Source organism: Mytilus galloprovincialis, chromosome 3, assembly GCF_965363235.1.
Source record: "Mytilus galloprovincialis chromosome 3, xbMytGall1.hap1.1, whole genome shotgun sequence".
Lineage (NCBI taxonomy): Eukaryota > Metazoa > Mollusca > Bivalvia > Mytilida > Mytilidae > Mytilus > Mytilus galloprovincialis.
This window is the reverse complement of record NC_134840.1, coordinates 32,851,177-32,873,815: the sequence shown is the minus strand read 5'-3', so window position 1 is coordinate 32,873,815 and position 22,639 is coordinate 32,851,177. Positions and strand designations below refer to the sequence as shown.

The window sequence follows — 22,639 nt, the reverse complement described above, 5'->3', positions numbered from 1 at the left end:
TTGTTTTATCAGTCAGATACTGGAAATAAATAAGGATTATATTTATAAAGAAATATTGTTTTATCAGTCAGATATAGGGAAATAAATAAGGATTATATTTATAAACAGAAAAGGATGTAAGACATCTCAAATTTTAGAAGTCAAAAGAATTGAAAATACTTTTAAATTTCATCTTTTATCCTAAATTTGTTTTTGACATCCCATTGTGTCTATTTAATTATTGTAACCTTCGATTGCATAGAGAGGCAAGGCAATTATCATATTATTATATCTTTTGCAAGATAACTACATTGAATGACCTTATTTTTTATGAGCTATATTTCATTTGAAATGTTCTTTTTGCACCTGTGTATTTCAAAACCAACATCATATAGTTTGTGCACAATATTTATCAGATCACTTGTTATAATTGTATGATTATACAGCAAAATAAGACAGTTTCTGATCTAGTAAAACCTGCATTTATACAAGTTACATTGCGTTGTTGTTTTATTTCAACTTAAGCGTCTTTTGTCAGAAGAGCATCTGATTGAACTGGGCAAATAGTTAAAAAACAAAATTTGCTTGATCACAATGATCTTAATTCTCTGACCTTAATTATCTGTCTTATGTGTAATTTTAAGTAAGGTTAGTATTCTGAAGACACCTACACATCATGTTGTATTTTGGAGTAGGAGTTGACTTCATTTCAGTCTGACAAATGTGTCTGAGTAGGGAGACATTACTTTCTGCAATTGTTACCAAGTGAACTAACCCTAAAACCCATTTGGTGTGTCTGTCTTGGTCAAAACAGGGTTCATATTCATATCACATCAATATGTTCAGTTCCTGATATGAATGTAATATTTGCCACTGGGCCTTCATTTCCAATAAATCTATCCATCGATTATTGATTTATAAGAACTATAACCTCTTACAAATGAAGTAAAATTTTCATGACTGTAATGACAGTTCGTCAGGATAGAAGCATACATGGAAGACTTTCAAACTGTTACAATTGGTCTGAGAGTTTTTGATTTCCTTATTTTTGTCTTGCTTTGACGGATTAAAAAAGCAAGACATAGGTATGCTGTTTCCTGTGTCAACAGCGGCAAAAGCTGCATTGGCAACATCAACAGTGTATTAGTTCTGATTAGGTCAGCTTAATGGGGAACAACTAGTAGTAGGCCCATGATATTTGGTATGCAGTTGAATAAACATTGGCACAACTCATTGCCATGGAAATAATTTGGCATGGTCTATTGACTCTTAATGGTTTGCTAACTTTACATGTATTAGTTTGTGATTAGAAAACTTCATAACATAAGGCATCCAGGTGACTTCTACCTTCAAAAATATAAAAGCTTTTAAGAAGCTAGTTAATGCTGCCTCCACTTCCGCTGGATCATTATCCATATGTCGAGCTTTCTGCAACCTACGACAAAAACAAAGTTTTATATCATGAACTCTATTCATGTCTAAAATGTTAGAGTGTCCTTCGTGAAATATGCACTTAGACCCAGGTGTGCAACATAGGCTCTTTTAGAGCCTCTGGTTAATAGTTGACTGAATCCCAAATATACGACTCTATTTTGTTTACCTTGGCTAAGATGTGTCATAGATAGCAAATTGGCACCATTGTAGGTTGCACTTTGTAAATACCACTGTTTCTCAAACAAACCACACCTCTTTATATAAATTTTGAAAATATGCTGCACAGCCCTATATTTTAACCTTTGAAAAAAATAGTAGTGCATATGAACTTTCCATTCTAGGATATGATTTTGTTCAAAACTTCTTAGTAAAAGTGGTTTAGTTTTAGCTGTAAAAGGAGTTCCTATGGGAAAATGCATTGTCAATATTTACAGAAATGCAACCTGTAACTACTGCAATTCTTGATAAGGAACATTTTTTCTGCCAACTTTGAATTTAAACTATTAATGAAGATTGTCACTAAATACATTGGATGTTGAAATTTTATTCTTAGATACAGGATTCTTTTACTACTTGCTTTTGGTTTTGAACTAGCTTTCAGTAATTGTGAGTCCTCTCAAATTTGTTCTTTGTGTCTTTTGGGGATTTATTTTAGTTTTTTTTTTGTGATTTGTATAGATATGATTAAGCCCTTTTCAAACGATTTTCAAGTTTGTTCAAGGTAGTAGTTACACTTCTGTCCCAGGTTAGGGCTAGGGTTTGGTGCCAGCAAACAGGAACCTGTAAGTAAGTGGTTTTCTTTTGTTGATGAATGCAGGAACATATATATTAGATATACTGTTCCCAGATGTATGTTATATTTGTTTTACAGAAGCCTGACAATATGTCCTATATTAAAGTCTGTTAATTAAGTTGAATTTTTGTCAAGCTGTTTTTAAGGAGTTGCATATTAACAAACATATAAACAGAAATGACAGTCCAAGCTTTGATATTGGAAATCACAAACAAATATACAGAACAAAATTACATAGTGATATGGAGTTGCAATTTAACGAAGTGTGACGAGGAAGCAGCAGACCAGATAATGAGAACATCAATGCAATATATATGAATGATTGCAACTCCTTAACAACTGTGTTTGTTATTTTAGTATTTCCTATTTTTATCTTCCTTATATCCTTTTTTTTTTTCTTGAAAACTTTACTGCCTTAGTCTGTAATCGTGTTAGGAGAAATAAGACAACATCAAACCTGACAATACTGTAGGGGAAAACCAGGATCACAATGGCTCATGAAGTAAAAATAACAATCACAATTTTCTTTCAGAGTATTTACTCAAAATATATTAAATTTGTCAGTATATGCATATTTCTAATAAATAAATGTGACTTTGTACAAGAAATTATGTTTAATCAATTGCTGCACTGACAGCAATGTTTGAATACAAACAAAAAAATATTAGATGGTTTGTATTATCCAGAGATTTACAATATCTTTCTGACACTGACTGAGTATATAGTATCAGTTGGGTATTATAAACTATTGTTTTTCTTTAATTTATGTTACTATTAGTTTTAGTTTTAATTTGTTAGTGCAACTATCACTTTAAGTCAAACTTCTACTACTATAAATCAGCATCTCATCAACTCATCTACCACCATAAATTAATGCTAGAACATCATACTTCTACTTAGAACTACCCTTACACAGACAACACAAACACACACACTCACAACACACACTAACACACAATCTACTAGAGACGATAAAGTCCTCCTTATCACAGGTTTCTTTGATGACTTTTGATTCTAATCTACCACAAACAATTGCACAAAACACATTTTTACCATTGGGATTTTTCATTAAAGAAAAAGGAGATTTTTTTTTTTTTTTTTTTTAAATTTGATGCCTTACAATTTTCACATATTCAAATAGGCCATTCTTTCTTGGACCACTGCAGATGTTAATATCAGGTGGCAGGTTTCCCCTATTGGTGAAAATATTAACTTCCAGTTTGTTTATTTTACTTAAAGTCTGCAACATGGATTTTTTCTCTCCATTTAAATTGAAAGTATAAATGGATAATTCAATGACAAATGCATACATAACAAAATAAATATTTCAAGAATTATGCAAATTCTCTCTTACTCTCCACTATCAAATACATTTCAACAAAATAAACTCTAAATATTCATACCTTTTGTTATAAGTACAATAGCATAATGTTGGACGGAATAGACAATTGCACATAAATAAAAAAACAACAACATTAGATTTGGATCCCATTCGTGTATCCACAATATTCAACATTTAAACACATAAACAATGCTGTTAAGGCCTATTCCTATGTAACTGTTAAAAAATTAACAATATACGATCAGCAGTTCAGCAGTTGTCATATGAATAAGACATAAGCACACTCAAAATTCAGCACCTGAGAAACAAAAATATCCTAATATTCTGCTGTGGAATGCTATATATATTAACCGTACACCTTTTTAACTTTACAACATTAACCACATTTAAATATAAACCAGTTACACAATATACTTTTCATAACATTCAAATACACACGATCTTGTTTTCCCATGATTTAGAATCATTTAGTACTAGTTAAACGATGGTAGCACATTTAATGGGTTACAACTCAAGATAATTGTCCCCTGAGGATTGAATTACTGTATATCGTGAAACGTTTCAGCACTATCTTTTAGAATGTCTTTTGATGGTAGCATCTGTTCCTTTCTTTAATGTTTCTATATGTGAGTCTATGAGTAGTTCCAATTCTCTAGCTCTTTGATTTTCTGCTGCTAAAAATTTCTGTGCTACTGCATCTCTTGGACTTAGCTGAAATGAAAAAAAAATCATTTAGGAATTACTAGAAATCAACATGTAAAATATTTCTTATGAACTCTGGGCCTTTGCATTTTTAAATTATTCAGTATATATACCTTAATTTTCATGTTTTTAGTTTAACTTTTACAATATATTTATATAAAATGTTGTAGAGTCATCACTGGTTCAGATGTACTTATAATATAATTATTTCTGTGACTGCATCTTGCATTAATTTGTAGAATTCTTTACAATAGATAATTCAGGAGATCTGTAACAATTCCATCTTCACGCTTATAAATCCTTTACTGTATTACGACGCTAGAGTAAAACCCTGCCACATAGAGCTTATTTTTACAAGCCTAGGTGGTTGAGTGGTTTAGCACATCGGATACAGTGCAAGGCGATTTGGTGCCACGATATTCCAGTAGCACGAGTTTGATTCCCGTCGAGTGAAGAACCAAAAATTTGCGAAAGGCAATTTACAGATCTAACATTGTATAGCTGATGTTAAGACGAATTATATATTAATTTATATATGTATATATTGCTAATATTATAACTAAATTTTTTAAAATCTTTACAACTTTACTAGTGCTATGCATAGAATTAAAAAATATTGACAAATGCAATTTACATAAAGAACTACCTCTTCAGGATCCAAATGTTCCTGTACACTTTCTGATATGGACATAGCACGGCTACTTAATATTGTAGAATAACTATTGTCATGGTGATCATCACCATTTTGATTGTCTCCATTCATTAAATGAAGTGGTTCATGTTCATTCTGATGGATATAATCCTCATGTTCCCTGATATAAGGCTCATTTTCACTTGTGAAATGTCCACTGTCACTAGTATACAGTCTATTTTCTCTAGTGAAATGTCCATTTTCATTTGCATAGTGTCCATTTGGTCTCAAATCATGATAGTCTTCTTCAGAAACAAGTGAATGTAGATCTATTTCATGATCGTCCTGTCCTGTAAAATTTGAGATAACTTAGCAATGCAATTGTAAGATATAATGTTGGCTCATGATGCTTAATGGTTTTGTCATTTTTACAATTTCAGAAAAAACTTTCAAACAGAATGAAGATGCAAACTTAGAGAGTTACTTTAATAGAAAACAAATGCCCTTTGCTTACACAATAGGCATTGCATTTTCACAATATCAATTCACAATAGGCCATTTTTTTTTTTAAATTTGCAGTGTGAACTCATGTCATCAAACTTCTATTGAACATTTTAGCCCACTGTTAGTGAAATCCTGTATAATAGTGCCCAGTATAAAGCAAGTGCAGTCAGATGTTTAAAGTAGCATAAAAATCAATGCATCATGAAATTGCGTATAAACCTCTATCAAAATTCAATGAACGGCAAAATTAAGGTAAAATCTGTGATCCTCTTTTGTCAAAATCCTATCATGCAAAACGACTGTAAATTGTAATATGAACTTGAACATCATACTTAAACAAGAACATGTGTCTGGAGGACACCATGCCCCACTCCAACCATTATTTATCTGTGTTCAGTACACTGTGATATCTAGGTCAAATCAGAATTTGTCATATAATTTAAACGTTTCAGCTCACAATGAAAAAATCTGAATGAAGCTTCAAATTGATATTCCCGCCCACAACTTCATGGTAAAAATATACTGTAAGTAAATGTTTAACCTCACACTGGACAGACTAATATATAGATAAATGGTTAAAATGAACAGACAAGAAATATTATTGCCCTCTACTATTAGTATGAAATTCAAAACAGTGTAGCTGTGGCCATTGATTGACACATTAAAATCATTCATTGACTGGGACAATTTAGGTGAACGTTTGTATGTAACGACCAATGCTCACTATGTACTTTTTAAAGACACTTAAACTATTGGGTCACCAAAGGTTCTCAACACCTAAATAAAGTAATTCGAAAAATTAATCAGAAATAACATGATATTTTGATTTATATCAATTATATAAATCAAAACACAAAGGTTATTCCTGATTAATTTTTCGAATTATTTTATAATTAAAGGCGTTAAGAAACCTTTGTTGACCCCACAGTTTAAATGTCTATCGTAGGTACGTCATGAACAGTGGTTGTTACAGACAAACGTTCACGTAAATTGTCCCAGTCAATGGATGATTTTGATGGGTCAATCAATGGCCACAGCTACACTGTTTTGAATTTCATACTATAGGTGGGGCATATAAGCCAATAAAGTGTAAAATTTAGGTAAGACATGACCTTATCCACTTCTATGACAATTTCAATGCAATTACACACAAAGTTTAATTAAAAAAAAAATCAAAAAACTAACATGTAAGATTTTTGTTTTCTTTAGAGTAAATTTATCTAGAAAAATAAAATAATTGGGATAAGATTGCTTCTCATCTTAATATTGCCAAAATATCAAAATGAGGCCATTTTCACAAGTTTTTTTCTCAATCAAAGCCATAATTTTGAAAGTCTAAATGCAAATAAATAAGCCCATATTGAGAAATATGTATACTGTTATCTGACAGACTGTAATATTTTATAAACATCTAAAGGATATTACCAGATAGATTTATAATTCTTTTAATTGTAAAATTGAAGAAGCTAAACACATAGCCTTTCCATACATTCTCCTTTTCTAGAAATGTTGGGTTAAATCCTTCATTAGCATTTATTCTTTCTATTTATTTCTTTTTTCAATTATTTTTACAGATACAGTGTAACATGTCTTATCCCACACCTGAGTATTCCAACATTCTGCTTTAACCGACACATTTCCATGGTCTCAAAATAGGCCTATCCTTGCAGAAAAACCTGAGTATTCCGACATTTTTTTCTGGTCCCACAGTGTGTCAGATAAGGCAAGTTCCTCTGTATTTCTATTTTTTGTTGTTATCTGTATTGATTTTGTTTTTCAAAAGTTAGTACTTACTAAAATTACTTTCATTTCTGTCCATGTCTAACTGATCTTCAAGCCGAGATTTTTGCATGCGTAGAAGTTTGGTCTCCTGCTCATATCGCTGAACAGTAGAATTCATTTGAAGTTCCATAGCTTTAATTCTCCTTTGAGCTGAATCCTCTATACTTAACATACGCCTACAAAAATCATTGCAGAAATCTTCAATTGTGAGACAGTCTTTCATGATGTAAGATTATTGGTGACAATGTTAAGGAATAATAAGAATTATATATATAATATGGAGTAATCATGATTTATTGACAAAAATATATGTAACACTCAGAAACGTGTCCTTCCCCCCAAACGTGTCCGATACTCCCAAACGTGTCCACATCGACGTCACTGAACTGCAAAACATGTCCTAGTTGTAAAAAGGGCGTCAAAGCGTGTCATTTGTATTATTTAAACGCCTAAACGTGTCCATTTTTTAATAAACACCCAAACGTGCCCAATCCGTCAAACGTGCGCAATCCCCCAAACTTGTCCTATAATATAAAGGGAACTAAAAGATTGTTACACTGATATTCCGTAAAAATAAAACTGTCCTTTTTCGCTCCAAAAAAATTTAATTTAATTACGAGTTACGATTAGTGTAGATTCCTAAAAACCGTAAAGTGTAAATTCTTATAACACAATTCATTTAGGCCTAATCCCAAATTCCCGGAATAATTAAGGTACAATCCAAGAGTTCTGGCAAATATTCTTCCGCATCTCATTACATAACTTATCCAAAGTATGTTGTCGTCCTGTCCATGCATGAAATATTTGCCACTGGACGTAATGTCTCTTGATTGCGTGTATTTAAGTGATGTTCGAAACTAAAAGTTCATAATATAAAACCTTACTACCAGTTTATAATTTTTAGAGCTTTTTTTTTTATTTTTTGAGAGAATCAAATAGTTTCTTAGTGAAGTTTTAAAAAAAATCGGTCTTTACTGGCTCTTTAGATTTTTAAGTTTAACTAAGGTTTATCCCGAATAATCGTAAACAAATTTAGGCCCAATCCTAAATCCCCGGTATTATAATAAAACTTATGTATAGTATTTATTGTTAATATGATATCGTTCAAATAATGCATGAAATATTTGGCACTGGACTTACAATGTATGACTCTTGTTTGTATGTCTTCACTTTAGTAGTGATGCTGGAAATCTAAAATTTATTAAAATACCTGATAACCAGTTTATGATTTGAATATCTTTTAAAATATCAGAACTGTTGAAAAAAGGAAGTCAATTCTTTTAAAATCCTACCGTGCAGTATTCGCGGATTACAGCTGATTTCCTAATGCTTGCAAAGTAAAACTTTGTTTGGCTTGCTTGCTTTGTTTGTGTAATTGTTAATACAAGCTTTGTAAATAAGATTGACATCTTTAAACAATATGTATAGGCATAGTTTAACCTGAATATATTATATTTGAATTTAATTTGGTGTTATCCTATGGTAAACGCTTAATCCAACTGAACTAGAATTGTTTGTACATGTTTGTGCGCTCTAAACGAGCATAATACTTGCAACTGGACTATAAGCAATTTCAGTCAAAAGTCGATTTATATGTTGCAGATTAAATTTGCAATAACAACCGGCATTGAACCAACTAATACTAATAAATGATCACTTCATCAACTGTGTCCCCCATTATAGAATTGCCGTAAACGTTATTGATTTTATTCATGTATTAGCGCTAAAAGACGTGAGACGTCCTGGCGTTAAATATATAGTGGACACGTTTTGGCGAATAACAATTATCGGACACGTTTGGGGGTTATAAAATCAGACACGTTTGGGGAATATTGGATATTACGGACACGTTTAGGGAGAATAGACACGTTTAGGGGAATCGGACACGTTTGGGGGACAGGACACGTTTGGGAGTGTTACATATATAACTGTGAAATATTAATCAGCAGGTAATACAGATTGTGTAAATTTGTATTAGATTGAGGTTAAATAATAAAAGAAAGCAAAATGTAATTAATTAATTAATTACATTATATATAAACCTGTGACATATGTCATACTAGAATGAGCTGTAATTTTAGCTGACACATTTTTAAATAACATGTAAAATTTTCAAAATTTACTTATAACATTTCTAACATTTCATCTAAAAAAATATTTCAAAATAACTAATGTTTTGTTTATTTCATTGTAGTTGGTCTGTAATTAATGCAACAGAAATAAGAAAAATTAATGCCTTTCTTATCATATCTAAATGATTATATTGATATCCATGTTCAATGGCCAATACATTTTAAAGTAAACAACAATGTTTATGAAGTCATGAAAAATAAATACATTTGTTTTACATGTAAAACATATAATTTTCCTAATAAACCACTATACTACATATTATTTGTACAGGCCACCTACATTTCTAATTTTGTTATTCTGAAGGCACTGCAAATATTCGTAAAATATTCAACCAACAATTAATCATAACACATTCTATTCTTAACAAACTTTGATATGCATATATAATATATAACTAAGGAGATGTTGTATAAATGCAACTGAGACAAATATCCACAATTGACTTAAAGACATGGATGTAACAACTAAAGGTCACTGAACGGCCAAAAGAAGACATCAAACATCAAACTTCTTTTAAACTGAGTTTTACTGTTCATATTGTTGAGCGTTTGTTTTTTTCTACATTGGTTACAGGTATAGGAGGAGAAGCAAGATATCAAAAAACAAGTTTAACCCTGTCACATTTTTGGGCTTGTCCCAAGTCAGGAGCCTCTGGCTTTTATTAGTCTTGTATGATTTTTAATTTTAATTTCTTTTATATATTTCAGAGGTTAGTATGGCGTCCATTATCACTTAACTAGTATCATTTTGTTTAGGGGCCAGCTTAAGCACTCCTTTGGGTACGGGATTTTCTTGCTGCATTGAAGAACTATTGGTGGGCTTCGGCTGTTATCTGGTGTTTGGTCGGGTTGTTCTCTGTTTGACACATTCCCCATTTCCATATTAGAAAAAAAATTAAAGCTGCTCCATGATTTATGAATAAAATTACATGTTACTGTTAGATTTGTGGGAGAGTGGTAGATAGATGGTGACCTGAATGATAGAATCATTTGTTATTGAAGCAGTCCTGAGTATGGAATAAACTGCATTTTATAACTGGATCTTTAATATGCTTGGAGACAAGAATTTCAAGGAATTTGAAGTTAATCAACTGGCATGGTATATAAAATATCAAAGCCTAAGGTGTTGTTTGAAAAAAGAGAAACCAATATCATATGAATTAAAATTATTTCTCGAGGATTTGTCATAATTATACTTTTGTGACTATGAGAAAAGAGAAAGGGTTGGCATGCTGCATGCTTTGAACTTCTTGCTTTTGGCTATTTGTTGAAGAAAAAAGTTGTATAGATTGAGAGAGTCACACAGTTCATAGTTAAATTCACACAGAACATGGAAACACACATGTGTCATTGTATCACCTTTTAATTTTCGAGATAGAATCCAAGCTATAAAATATACATACAATTTCAATAGCAACTTATATCACTCACTGTTATACTGTTAATTCAGAAATTTTTTAGGATGCCTCTATCATTGCAATTGTTGAATAATAGAAACAAATGGGAGATTATTTATCAGATTTGGAAATGTTGCATACATATATGTTATCAAAATCTAACAAGCAAGATTTTAGTTTTGAAAAACTTTTTACACAACAATTCATTATAATAAAAACATCACAAAAATTCATGAAGCTACAGTACTGGGTAATTGACTCATATAAAAATGGTAGGTAATTTTTACAGACACTAGTAAAAGATTGGAACAAGGTGAAACTGCGAGCTACTGCTCACTGATGATACCCCAGCTGTAAGTGGATAATATTAAATAGTGTAAAAATATGCAAGTGGTCGGTAAACAGGAAGTTGTTGAGTGATGAATCTGAAAAAGCATTACATGGTAAAGCAGACTTATATAAACCATGAAACCAAATTTCAGAAATCCTTGTATTGTAGTTCATGAGAAAAATGTGACGAAAATTTTCAACTTGGCTATCAGGTGTAAAATGATACAAGTGTTCAGTAAACAGGACGTTGTCGAGTGATGAATCTTTAAAACGCATCACAAGGTATAGCTGACATATATAAAGCCTGAAACCAAATTTCAGAAATCCTTGTATTGTAGTTCCTGAGAAAAATGTGACGAAAAATATTCATGGGACGGACAGACTGACGGACTGATGGATGGATGGACTGACTGACGGACAGACAGAGGTAAAACAGTATACTTCCCTTTTTCAAAGCGGGGGTATAACTAAAGAAGACAGCTTATTGTGCTGGAAATGAAGAAATGGGTCATTGTGATGTTATTATTAACTGATAATAAAACCGCTTACCCATCATAATCACTATGAACGGCACTGAATAGATTTAAGTCACAAGTTATCAATTTGTAGATTTTAATTTTGCTTTAAAAATTATAGTATGGCTTTCAAAATATTGGCCAATGGGTTTTATCATTTTAAAAAACAATAAAGCACTAAATTGTTAACACTCATGAACTGCTACTGAACCATCTACCAGGTTATAGTTTTCCAGATATTTTATTTACTTAAATTTAAACAAATTGGTTTGAAGAAAATTGAGACTGAAATAGTCAAACTATAAGAAAGTAATAAAACAAATATATATAAATAGCAATAAAACGCCAAAAATACCATTTGCATTGCTTTCTATAAACTATTTGATCAAACTTCTAAAAACAAAATATCTACAAATAAACAAGCTCTTATAATGATACTGAGAATTGTACAGAAAGAACATTTACCTATCTTCAATATCTCTCATTTCTTGTGCTGACGCCTCCGACTCTTTTAAAGCTTGTCTCAACTGTTCCTCAAACTTATCCTCCATTTCAGTCATTTCCTCTCTCATAGAAGTTACATCATCTTTCAACTGACGGTTCTCTTGCTAAAATTTTCAAATTATCTCAAATTAACAAAATAATTCATAATTCTTTATCTTTATTAAACAGATGAGATCTGACTTTGTACAAAGCACAAATATAGCAAAACCTGACTAGTTACTTGAACTGACATTACAAACATTAACTGTACAGTGACATTGTCAGAATCCTCTTTGATATTGAAGAAGCAACATTTTTTGTTTTTGTCTTCATGACAAAACTCGACCTGAAAATATTGTGATATTATTAGCAGTTATATTTTTAAATGACATCAGAATATTCATACAAAACCATAGAGACTGCAAAAACCCACAACAAAGAGAAAATCATTACACAAGGATTTTCTTGCTGCATTGAAGACCCAATGGTGGCCTTCAACTGTTGTCTGCTCTCTGGTTAGATTGTTGTGTCTTTGACATATTCCCTATTTCCATTCTCAATTTTATGTAAAATTCTCAGTGAGACCAACCAATTATAAGTGATAGCTCTGTAATGTGTACAAAAACCAATCATAAACATCTACTAACACCTTTGATTTCCAGCCCTACTTGGTTGCTACATTATGCCATACATCAGCAGCACAATCAAGCTTGATATCTAAACTTTTTTGTTCATTAAATTCACATACTACAATTATGGGAAAGTACATTTATTCTTCCATATTTTCTAGTTTTGACAAATTTAGTTGAAAATCTGACAACTTAATGGCAATAAAATAAAGAGAAACAACAATCACCACTGAAATGTACTTATTTTCAACGTTTGAGTAAGTTTCCCCCACAGATCTCAAAGGAAAAAATTAGTGTGGTGACGACTAATAGAATAAAATACATTCATGTAACTGAACATTCAAACAGAAGGGATAACAAAACATGGACATGACTACAAATGGTGTTTTTGTTTCACTTCAAATCAAGCTTTATATATAATATATCATATGTATATAAACTGCAATGCTTATAAAAGGAGTTAGTCAGCCAATAAAAACTGCAAAATTGCAAATGAACAAACATGAAATAGTATAACCTGATTATTATATGGCTTTCCTTATACATGTAGTTCAATAAAAACATGAAGATTTAAAAAAAAAAATATCACATGGATGTCTTCATTTAATTCTCAATTTTAAATAAACCCTGTGAAATGCACCTATTGACTTAAAATTTATTAAACTATCAAAAGTCTGATGTCAGATATTTAAATAAACTAATTAATTCATTTCAACAGAACTTTTACTTGTGTCAGCAATGATACATTCTTCAACTTTTGACTGCTTCCTAAAATGAATAAATGTGATGATATATTTCTACCTCTAGTTTTTTAATCGTTGTTTCATAGGAGCTTTTCAGTACCCGTAGATGCTCCTGAGTATGACCCTTGTCTGCATTTGAATGAGCCTGCTGTAGAATGGTCTGCCGTAAGTGCCTGTTTTCTAGCCTAAGTGCTTCAATCTGTGCATTTGCAACCTAACAACAGGGAGGTATTACAAAACAAAGGTTAGCTACTGTTACCATAACAACAGGATGATTGCTACTGTCAATTCTGTTATTTTCTTAGGTAGATTTATTTATCAACCTCTTTTAAAATGATTGTTTTGTCTTAATATTGAGTAGTCTACAATTCTGACATTGAACAACAAATTAACAGTAGCTAAACAAATGCATGCGAAAATGAAATGTTGATATATGTGCATGAAACTTAAAAGATGGCTGATTTATGATGATGAAAGTTTTTAGAAATGATTTTTGAAATTTTTAAATGAAAATGAAACCAGAAGATACATTTATAAATATTTGAAGATTATAGAATAATGAATCTAAATGTATCCTCTATATAAATGATTTATTATATTTCAAATAATTAATTTTGAAACTGATATACCAACAGGAGTTTCATTGATGCCAAAATCCAAGCTTATTGCTTTGTTTTTATATCACATTTTACAACTTTAAATTTATCAATGAATGATGAATATATTACTATCATTTAATTTATTTTTTGTTCCCTCAAAGTAAAAAAAACACACAAAATTAAAAAATTCTCTAAATTCATTATTTTTTTTATATTGAAGTTGTTTTAATATAATATTTCAAACTGCATGAACTAACTTCAAAGTAAAATGTGATATAAAAATGAGCCATTATTGCATTCCAAACTGTGATGTGAAATGTACGGGCCTTGATCAATTAAATGGTTACCAACCAGGGTAATTATCTACATTCAATGGCAGAGATAAGTATACAGGTCAACATTATTTAGAAAATATACTGTAGGTAATTTAGGATTGCAACATTTTACTCATCAGAAAATTGACTGAATAAACTTAATAAATCTAATAATCATGATAATGAAAACTAATATTCAACTTCAGTGAAAATGGAACAAACAAATATCAAAATTGAAAATGAGTCACTGAGGCATAAAATGTATGCCATAGTGACTTTTGCTATAATGCTATTGAATACATTCACACACCAAATTATGTGACTAAAAAAGAGCTCAAAAGTCAACATGGATGCTAGGGAATACTGCAGTAGTCCCATTAAAGTTTGCTTAAAATACATATGATGTTCAAACGGGGTAATTCCAATACTTTAAGTTGAATAATGACTGTTTCTCCACTAAGATCTCAGCAGTTAGAAATAAGAGCACATAATGTGCTACTTTGATGGTAATCAAGTTCAATGATCAGCAAATAACTCAGATACTGATGGATGGACAGATGCATACAATGCATATAAGTTGATGGCAAAAACTTATTTGGCCTTTAACCAGGTGAGCAGAATATGCAATGTGCAGAAATGATACAAATGTGCAATGAAACAATGTGATGAACAATGCTTATATAATGAGTCAAAGGTTAAAGGTCTCCAACAAATTATTGTCCTAATGACATTTGACCTTTGACTTGAAAATGGATTTGTTGTTAATGTATTAATGAACAAATTAAACATGAGGTATTATAATGTAATATAAACACATTAACATAAAACATTTCAAATCATAAATACATAAAAGTTATTGCCATATTTCAAATTCATTTCAAGTTTTACCGGACAAGTCTTTATTTTTCAATCTCTTAATGAACAAAAAAAATGTTCCAGCTAAGAACCTTAAAGAATAGAACTTCAAAATGATCGATGATAATGATAAGATCAATGAGAGATTCACAATAAATGTCTATTGTTTAAGTAAGTTGATATGTTCTACTAAAATAAAGACCAGGATAGTGCTTCTATATCTAAATTTAAATTTCTATTTTTAGTAAGATCTAATCCAAAATATAAAAACTTCATCCTATTGAATATAGAATATCTAAAATATTTCCTGACTAAAATGCAAACCTGTAGTTCTGCTGATTTTTTCTCTAATATTTCATTCTCATTCCTCAGCTGTCTCTCTACATTGGCTGATTTGTCTGACAGTGTTGAGAAAGTGACACTTCTCTCGTGTAGTTCAGAGGTTAATTTGCTGACCTCTGCTCTCATGCCCTCAAGTTCAGCTTCGTGTGACTGTTGCTTTGTAGAAATACTTTCTTTTAAACGATTCACCTCTTGTTTCAATCTCTTAACTTCTCCAGATTCAATTCTCTGCAGTTCTGTTTTCTGTAAATTAGATAATTTTGTCCACTTTACATTGACATTTTTTTTTAATATAAAGCAGTATCTATGTACTGATAAATAATTCTATATGTGTTTTATTGATAAAATAATTGTATGAATTAGAGTTGCAATTTATCCAGAATTTTGTTCAGAACAGGAGGAAAAGCAAAAAATAAATAAAGATTTGATAAGCATAGTGAATTGAAAAAAAGAGGCACAGCTGTACCTGAATTGCTCATCAAGTGAAAAAGAATCCCAGTTAGCTAACTAGGACTTTTATTTACATATAATATAGTTACTCTTTTGTAGCTGATCATTTTTGCAATTTCATGTTTGGCCAATAATCTATAGTCTTTATGATTTCAACAGCCAAAACAGAGAGAGAAAAAAACATAATAAAAAAATCAACATTTCATTTTTTAACCTAGCAACTATTATTATAAAAGTAAAAACTTCAAAAACAGATATTTTTGGGGCAATATTTGAGAGATTACATCTAGGCTGATTCTTTTACAAATTGAAGAAAAAAAAAATCAGATTTTAAATGGTTTTTTTTTTCTCTCTAAAGTGGCCAGGCCATACTACATGTACTATCTCCATTTCTCCAAGCATCACATCACTCATCCATTGTAAATCCCCCCCCCCCCCCAAAAAAAAACCCCAACAAAAAACAAAAAAAAAACACACCCAACCCCAAATAATTTAAATATAAATGTTCAGTGTGTTCTTCACTGAATTATAATTCATCATGTTCAAGTTCGATTACATATCTTATAAATTATGACTCCTGAATAGAAATTAAAAGAATTAAAAATGTAATGCAAAAGGAACATAAAAAACAATATTTCAAAATCAAATATACTTCAAATATACTGAATATTGGTTGTCAAGACACCTATAAAAAAAATCCCAGAAAACAACCACATGCCATACTATTAACTAAATAACAGTGTTTAATGAACATCATCTGGCTAAACTTAAATAGCAGTCCACCAAAAATTTGACAACTATGTATTATGCTTGCTTCTTCAAGCTTAAGGCTTATATACTGCATATTTACAATTAATCTTAATATAATTTTGAGAGATAAAGATAAAACAAAATTGAATAATACATTTTCATTTACTTCTGGATAAAGGCTTTGAGAAAAATTTCAAAAGGGGGTTGATTAGATGTCCTAAGGCAGATTTGTCAAATATTCTTAGTAACAAAAGGTTCTCCAAACAAAGCTCACAAAATGATACCCATGCACCTTAAACAAGTGCACTGTACTGTGTGGGATTGAGAAGTGCACAATAAAGAAAACGGTATTCCGAAAATAAATTAATCCACAGTTTAAAGCACAGTTTTATACAAAAATGCCATTTGTTTAGCCAGATATTCATCAATCAATTGTGATAACATTTTATAAAAGCTTTAATGTGTTATAACTGGAGTACCATCAACAGTTTTACTCTAGCCCTGTGAGAAATAAACGACTAAAATACACATACCATCTCACTGTCCTGAAAATGTAAATCAGGTGTAAAAAGAACTATTGTTTTGCTCAAGAAATATGAATATGAAAGATAAATAATAAAGATTTGTAAAATTGAAAGGCAAACAGACTTAGACCCCTAGAAGATTACTATATGAATGTCAATTTTTTATGCCACACTAAGTGGCAGTATGTTTGTGAGTTTGTTTGTCCATTTGTCTGTTCATTCGTCCATCTGTCTGTTCTGCTTCAGTTTAAGTTTTGGGTCAAGTTAGTTTTTGATGATGTTGAAATGATATGATATGATCTTTCTAATTCTAATGCAAGAAAAAAAAGAGTAAGCTTATGCTAAAATAATTTACAGCTAAGGTAATACAAATTATGAGATAATATTTCTTCCATTACATATTTGTGTAAACAACTATATTAATGTCCTCCAGTATTAAGGTAAATGATTACATACCTTTTTCTCTAGCTGATCTGTAGTTCTTTCACAATCCTCCACTGCCTGTCTCAAATGATTCTGAAGTTTAGAGACCTCTTCTCTTAATTTCTTTTCATTCTTTTTGCAGTTCCTAAATAAAGAAAATAAGAAAACACATACAGAGTCAATGAGGTATACAGAATTTTCATTTGAAAATGTCAATCATTCTTATAAACTTATGTTTTACAAGAAAATGCAGACTTGGGCAAGTGTTGTAACACAAGGGAAATACGTCGACTGAGCATGGGCAAAAATATATGACATGGATCCATAACAGTCTCCAAAATTTCACTATTTTCTCAAAAATTGATGTTTTCTGTGGAAAAACGATTGTTTCAAAGACAAATTAGGAAGTAAAAAAACACTACATTTATACTTCATATCAAAAATGTTTCCGACCTTATGGTTTCAGAGGAGTTGCAGCTCAATGAAACCTGTCTCTTCCTTTAGTAGTATCGAAGTTTTTTTCATTGGTAAGCTTCCCTCCTTACATAAATCTAATATCTACAGAAACTCTCTAATATGAGATTTCAAAACTGTAAACAAAATCAAACCCCCTCCAAAAAAAAGCTTATTGCATGTATTCTTTGGAAATAAGTGAATCATCACATTTCTTTCTATTGTTATGTATTGACATCTCTAGATTTCTGATAAAAACTCTCTCAAAACTTCAACACACTTCTTACCTGCTCTTCTAGAAAATGTTTTAAAGGTTTTGTGCACTAAATACCTTGGGTTTTCCCTAGCTTCTTGTAAATTTGGTTCATGAAATATCTTGAAGCATCTTTAGGCTCCTTGTAATCATTGTCTGATAAGTTCTGGGAAATATATACCTTGTGTCTTCCCTGGCCTCTTGTAATGACTGTCTAAGAAGTATATACCTTGTGTCTTCCCTGGCCTCTTGTAATGACTGTCTAAGAAGTTATATACCTTGTGTCTTCCCTGGCCTCTTGTAATGAATGTCTAAGAAGTATATACCTTGTGTCTTCCCTGGCCTCTTGTAATGACTATCTAAGAAATATATACCTTGTGTCTTCCCTGGCCTCTTGTAATGAATGTCTAAGAAATATATACCTTGTGTCTTCCCTGGCCTCTTGTAATGACTGTCTAAGAAGTTGTATACCTTGTGTCTTCCCTGGCCTCTTGTAATGACTGTCTAAGAAGTATATACCTTGTGTCTTCCCTGGCCTCTTGTAATGACTATCTAAGAAATATATACCTTGTGTCTTCCCTGGCCTCTTGTAATGACTATCTAAGAAATATATACCTTGTGTCTTCCCTGGCCTCTTGTAATGAATGTCTAAGAAATATATACCTTGTGTCTTCCCTGGCCTCTTGTAATGACTGTCTAAGAAGTTTGATTTGTTCACTCTCTTCCTTATTCTTTATATTTCCTAGTGAACTAAAATAAATTTAAATTTCTTTAAATAATAACATTTTGCTGTTATACTCAGATCTTTGATTAATTTAGATTTAATGATATAAAAACAGTTCCGAACATGTTATGCTTTGTCTCCTGTTTAGAAATAGTAACAAAGTTGAACAATTATAAGTATAACACTAGATGTAATAACAACACTGTAAATATATTTGTGAGCACTATAACATTTGTTTTTTTTCCATTTTTCTCCCAAACAACATACTGAATAATTCTGTCTTTTTCTGAAAGAGCTTGTTCCATTCTGCCCATTTCCTCAGCCTGAGCTTCACCATCCTGCTCTATTGCTCTTAACAAATCTTCTTTGGTTTTTAGATCAGCCTCGCACTGAAGTTTTTCTTCATCAATTTTCTGCAAAGGAAAAGATTCATGGTTCTTTTAAACATTTTCTTATAAAACATCATGCCTTATCTATAATTCTAATGATATCAACATCTAGATTGTCTTGGACATGTATGAAAGTATTTGGTGTAAATTTTTAGGGTAAAAACCATAATCTGTATTATTCTTTAAATAGAATGTTGACACAGAGATATGTCTTGCCTGTCAACATTAAATTCAGAAAAAAAGACACTCTGATGGACAACTCCACTGCTAATTAATTGAAAGTTGCTGGACCATCGACTAGTGGTCAGGGCCTTGAAATGGTCAACAAACTGAGATTTACGGAGAGTAATGCAAATTTATAGAAAAAATAAATTGATATATAACAAGTACTTTCTATCAAACTGACGGGCGCACTACGTTTGCGCGCATTCATTTTACAGGTAAACTCAGGTAAAATATAAATAAAAATTAAATTAATTATAATTGACTATATTTTTTTTTATTTTCATAATAAATATGACTATCAATTATTAATTTTGAAAATATTTCTTAATTCAAATTATATATTTTCATATTAAATTCTAAAAAAAATTATAAAGTGATCATTATAAACTCGTATAGCTTAAGACATACATCTAACTTCATTGCAAATATTTCAGAGTGAAAAGTGTTTCAACAAATAGTGATCGTTTTTAAAATTAGTAAATAATTTAAGTTAGTTTGTTTAAAGTTACACCAAGGCACTAACATGCAGTTTCGGCATGTATACTGACATGTAAAGTAATGAATTTATCAATACTTTAACCTTTAAGATTAGGTATGTTTAAGCATTTTAGAATTTTTATCTTTATATATTTCTAGGATTAAGTGCTTGTGCATAATAAAACGGACTTATCTTTCTCGAAATCCCACTTCAACCTCATCGTTGGTGAGCTGGGGACTAACACTAACGGAATGAGAACTTATACTTATTAATAATTGAACAAATTATAATTAAATAAGTTTTATTACCTGTATTTTACCTGGGTTTACCTGTCAAAAAAATGCGCGCAATTGTAATCAAAAGCTGCGCGCAAATGTAATGGTAATGCCCTCAAACATAATGCACCGAAACTGACTTTACCAGAAAATGTTACATTGAAAATTGCTAATTAATCCAAAATTACTGGAGCAAGACGTAGAGGGCAGGCCATAAAAATAGCCATCAAAATTGTTATGTTCTGATAGGTAAGCAACTTTATACAAAATATCATTGATCTATCACAATTAATTCCTATCAAACTAACTTAATCAGAAAATTTATCAAATGTCAATGCCAACTACAATGTCGCAAGGAAAGCAATACACATGTCTTGCCTTCTGTGACCTTTTTGCAGGCAAGGCAAAAAACTACACCTAAAACTATGTATAAATATAAAATTTGAAAAAAAAAATTTTTTGCTTCAAATGTTCAAGTGAGTTAAAACAATTAGGCATTGAAATATAACTATTTATACATACTCTTGAATGAATATTAGCTTTTCTCAGGTCTACTAACAATCTCTCGTTTTCATCCATAGCTTTTTTGTGGTTATTGATTGCATCGTCCAAAGAGGATTTCAACTTCTCCACCTTAGTTTCCTATAAAAGAAAAATATATGTGAAATGATAAAAAGTTCTCTACCAAAGTTATAAAAGGATAATATGTCTAATTTTCCATTTGATCTAATTAAAGAAATAATAATTTGAATAACTTTGCAACCTGTGGAGATGTGGATAGCACAACATCATTTTTATAATACTTTAGGAATTTAGGTCAATACTTACACAGGGTACTTATGACAATCAAAAAATTTAATAAATCCTTGGCACAATAAATAATTCTTTAATTGCCAAGGAGTTTTTGCAACTTACTCTATCTTTATTAATGAACAGGGTTGACATGGAAATTCTAATAAAACTGCACTTTAACTAACAGCAATATAAAGTATGAAATAAGGTATAATTTCATGAAACTTTGTACTGGAATTCAACATACAAGATTGTATCAAATGTTATGATTTTTAAGTGACTAGCAATTTGTTGCTACTTTCAATAAATAGAAATAGTTATGTAAAATATTTGTCATCATGCTGATTGAATACATGTATAGCAAACAAATGCATATAAAAAACTTTGTCAACCTAAAGACAAAAACTCAAAATACTGTCAACTTTTGAAGTCCGTGTTCACATCAATGATTACCTTTTTCAATATTTTATACCTTTTTGTTGAATTTAGTAACGATATTTCTTTGTGCATTATCGTGATGAATTAGTTGTGAATATCCAAATATTCATAAATGTAGTTTTTTTTCATGTGACTTTCCAACCTTTCTTCCTTCTATATGGAATTCATTTTGTTGTGATCATGTTACCTGTGACACATGTGATTCGTTAGCTCTCTGTAGCTGTCCTTCTAGTTGAGCTATTTGTGACTTGAGACTAGAATCTGTGTTATCGAGTATTTGTTGTGATCATGTTACCTGTGACAAATGTGATTCGTTAGCTCTCTGTAGCTGTCCTTCTAGTTGAGCTATTTGTGACTTGAGACTAGATTCTGTGTTATCAAGTATTTGTTTACGTCTGTTCAGTTGTGACTGGTATGTTTGAGACTGACTCTGAAATGATGTGTTAGTTACAAACGTGAAAAAATATCATACATTGTGATAATCACAGTTAATTAGTCAAATAAATCAGCATGAAGTTTCATATGCTCTGTTATTTAATGCAAATGATCCCCCCTCAAATATCAATGCAAATAATGTGTGCCGGGTACATATTTTTGTATAGAGAATTTGCATATCTTTAAACATTTATAATGCTTGTTTCAGTAATGTAATACAGGAAGGCCTGGTGTATATATATGAGGAGTTCATCTAGTTCACCTTCAATAATGACCTCATATAAAAGAAAACTTTTCTTATACATACAGTATATATATAACCATATATACCAAAACTAGTTTTTTTTTCAATTCAACACCTTACAAGAGGTCATTCCTATTACAAGGTCAGACTTCATCTGCTGGAGGGATGACCCTATGAGAGGGGACTATCATATATAGTAAGTCAATACAAAGATAAATAAGGGCATTCTATTAGTAGGTGGTAAAAGGCTAATATGTAATAACCAGTATCACTTGGATTA

The 22,639-nt window shown here is 30.9% G+C and overlaps 1 protein-coding gene across 9 annotated transcripts in view; it reads right to left on the bottom strand.

The window, feature by feature from the left end:
• Positions 1-2,727: 2,727 nt before the first annotated feature.
• Positions 2,728-22,639, bottom strand: part of LOC143067765 (centrosomal protein of 63 kDa-like) — a 38,078-nt gene continuing 18,166 nt past the window's right edge. For 8 of the 9 annotated variants that reach the window (XM_076241280.1, XM_076241279.1, XM_076241277.1 and 5 more), the window contains 13 exons: positions 21,976-22,110; positions 20,973-21,092; positions 19,351-19,496; positions 19,023-19,109; positions 17,687-17,798; positions 15,489-15,749; positions 13,455-13,610; positions 12,007-12,149; positions 11,576-11,599; positions 10,659-10,685; positions 7,180-7,343; positions 4,897-5,231; positions 2,728-4,259 (listed from right to left, as the gene is read on the bottom strand). In XM_076241280.1, coding sequence (XP_076097395.1) covers positions 4,116-4,259; positions 4,897-5,231; positions 7,180-7,343; positions 10,659-10,685; positions 11,576-11,599; positions 12,007-12,149; positions 13,455-13,610; positions 15,489-15,749; positions 17,687-17,798; positions 19,023-19,109; positions 19,351-19,496; positions 20,973-21,092; positions 21,976-22,110 — 1,854 coding nt within the window. In that variant the 3' untranslated portion in view covers positions 2,728-4,115. The remainder of the gene's footprint in view (positions 4,260-4,896; positions 5,232-7,179; positions 7,344-10,658; positions 10,686-11,575; positions 11,600-12,006; positions 12,150-13,454; positions 13,611-15,488; positions 15,750-17,686; positions 17,799-19,022; positions 19,110-19,350; positions 19,497-20,972; positions 21,093-21,975; positions 22,111-22,639) is intronic. The other variant, XM_076241278.1, reaches the window with a different exon arrangement.